Genomic DNA, 2,955 nt, shown 5'->3' with positions numbered 1-2,955 from the left:
AACACGGATCATCTCCATCAGTAACACCAGAATCACTCAGCTCCCTGTAAAGGTCCATTTGCTTGGACATATTTCTGTCTGCTTCAACAAACTGTTGCATGTACCAACCTCACCAGACATCCCACCCCTCCCAAATAAAAGAGGATGCAAGCTTTTAATGTTTCAATAACCACACATACATCCATAGTACAAGGTTTTCCTTCATTACCAAGGCCCCACAAGACGATCAAGACTTACTTCAAAAGGGATAAAAGAACAAGAGTCACCTGCTTTTACTCTGGTATTGATGGATTTGTAAATCAATCTGAAGTGAAAATCTATTTACCCACAAAAAAAAAAAAAGCAATTTGAAAACATGGAATTTATCAAATTCTCTTTATGTTTATTGGCTGTCACATGACTGGTGAACAATTTTAACGGTAAGACTTCTGGTAACGTGCACGAGCACCAGGTCCTCCAAATTTCTTGGATTCACAACGGCGAGGATCTGCAACCAGCAGAGTCCTGTCGTACTGGATTAAAATATCCTTGATCTCTTTTTTGGAAGCTTCATCAACATCTGCATAGGAAAAAAAAAGTTTTGAACGTTTCTCAAAGGAACTGATTTATACTAGCATTTTCACACTTGTCAGAAGGCAAATATTTTCACTTAATGCTAACATAACAATCTGAACAATTAACTTACATTTTTGATAGTAAGCCACCAGTGCTTTGGAAATAGCTTGACGGATAGCTGTAAAAAAAAAAAAAAAGGATTACTAAGGATTGCAAACATATTCAAAACTTAAACACAAAGTGCCAATTCTCTCAGAAACTTGCTGTCTTGTTGTCTGCCAAAGCGTCCTTTCCCTCCTTAACGTCCCCTCCCACATACTACACGTGACCTTTATTTTGGCAAATCTGAAGAACTCTGTGCCAAGAGGCCACCCACGATTCATCTTCTGGCTTGACAGCTGCCAGCTAGACAAAGCACGGTACAAGTGCTGTCTTCATCACCTTCCTTAGAATACGAATCTGTTTATCTTCTACCAAGTAGTTAATTTTCAAAATCCTTAGGAATAGTTCCCTAAAATGTCTCTTAATTTTCAACACAGATAAAAATGTTCAAAGACTAAGGCAGCAGAATGCACAATAGGATGGCATGACTTGTTTTAGCACACCTCCATAGAACAATCCCATAATAATAATCAGAACTCAAACAAGCGCTATGGGAGCAGCCGTAAACATTTGGTTTGGGACTACATTTTTGATTAGAATATGAATTTTCTGAAAAATGAGTGCTATCAACTTCAGGCATTATCAATATGCTCTGCAAGAGAGGCGCCTGCAGATGCCTACAGGTGCTCTCATTCACAGCATGCTCTGCAGGTCAAATGAAAGATGCTTCTAGACAACCTGGAAATTTACAATTAAATTCTTAATTTCTAATGCAAAGTTCTCTTTTCTCTCCTCCAAAATCTTCGTATTGAGAAACACTTCAACTGTCACACCACAAGGTGTTCCTTTGAATTCAGTTCCTTTGAATTTCACAAATGAATTTTATTCAACTTGCTCCAGAAGCTGCAATTCTGTAGGTAAAATATATTGAAGAAAACAGTGTTTGAGTAGTGAAAAAGAAACAGAACACTGAAATGTACAAGCTACTATTCTAAACTCAAGCCTCTCACATACATGGTTTCACCTGTTCTAGCCCACAATGAAGGCTCAACTCCAAATCCTACCATAGATTTGTGCTACATGGCCACCACCTTTCACACGGACTCTAATGTCAACACCAGCAAATCTCTCCTTTCCCAGCAGAAGGACAGGTTCAAGCAGCTAGGAAACAAAACAGATTAACAAAATTAATTTGTTATCAGACCCAGCAAGGACACAAGTCTGTAGATTTACCACATGTGAAGTTGCTAAACATTTTGAAAACCAAGAGACTGGATTAACTTCATTTCTTGCAGGGTTCTCTGACACCTACTAGTAATACTGTAAAACAAACACACTACTGTTTTTTTAGGTTTCAAAACTCTGAGCAGCACAGTTTATGTACATGGAAATTAACAGAAACCAAGTAATTTAGGCAAAAATCAGAAAAACAAATCAAGATTATTAAATTTTAACACACTCAGTTAAGCAAGAAAAGTACCCCTCTGCCGACAACACCATTATGGAAGGACATTCTACTCAGTTTTCAAAAGTACTTCTACACACAGAAAAAGATTTAGTAGTATCAGTAAGGAAAGCAACTCTACCCATGCTCAACTGATTAAATATATAAAGGTATTTTAACATTCAAGGGTGGAGAAAGCTGAGCAGATGCTTACTTTATACTGCAAAGTCCTAGGCTCAATCATTTCCAGAGGTCTTCCGTTCACTTTAATGAGGCCATTCCCTCTTTTGCAGTGGGCGACAGCAGTTGCTGTTTTCTAAAAATGCAAATGCGTGTTAGTACAAAACTTCATTTCTCAGACCAGCAGCATAAAGTATAATTTTCATAAACGACTCACAGATATTATTCTCACGTTGGATGTTAACACTTCTCAGTAAATGAAACAGCACTGCTTCTGACATTTCCAGGCATCCGCTTAGAATATTACAAGACTATCTTAACAAGACTATATTAACACTGAAGTTGGGAAAGCTACCCCATCCATTCAATTCAGCAACACAGTGCTTTTGTGGCTCATCTCTTCACAACAGCCTCTGATCTCTCAATTTTTGAGCTCTCGAACCCCAACAGTGCAATAGCTCATTCCCCCGTTTAATATGGCCATCGGACACCACCGATAGCGATCCAGGCCGTACTGGGGGTAACCAGGCCCCCAAAAGAGCTTCGATGCAGTGTATCCGGACTCCCTCCTTTACAGTGTCTCCATCAGGCCCCGCTTCCGCCGCATAGGGCGACACGTGGGCGGCCCAGCAGGCCCAGCCGGCGCGGTCCGACTCGCCTCGCACGGCCGCTCC

General features: G+C 40.0%; 1 protein-coding gene across 1 annotated transcript in view; it reads right to left on the bottom strand.

Moving 5' to 3' along the window:
• Positions 1-358: 358 nt before the first annotated feature.
• The window catches only part of RPS16 (ribosomal protein S16), a 2,969-nt gene continuing 372 nt past the window's right edge, over positions 359-2,955 (bottom strand). The window contains exons 3-6 of the mRNA XM_003202105.3: positions 2,316-2,417; positions 1,722-1,818; positions 686-733; positions 359-559 (exon numbers count right to left, since the gene is read on the bottom strand). Coding sequence (XP_003202153.1) covers positions 414-559; positions 686-733; positions 1,722-1,818; positions 2,316-2,417 — 393 coding nt within the window. The 3' untranslated portion in view covers positions 359-413. The remainder of the gene's footprint in view (positions 560-685; positions 734-1,721; positions 1,819-2,315; positions 2,418-2,955) is intronic.

Source organism: Meleagris gallopavo, chromosome 1 (assembly GCF_000146605.3).
Source record: "Meleagris gallopavo isolate NT-WF06-2002-E0010 breed Aviagen turkey brand Nicholas breeding stock chromosome 1, Turkey_5.1, whole genome shotgun sequence".
NCBI lineage: Eukaryota > Metazoa > Chordata > Aves > Galliformes > Phasianidae > Meleagris > Meleagris gallopavo.
Note: the sequence above shows the minus strand (reverse complement) of the source record. Positions and strands in the feature narration are given on the sequence as shown.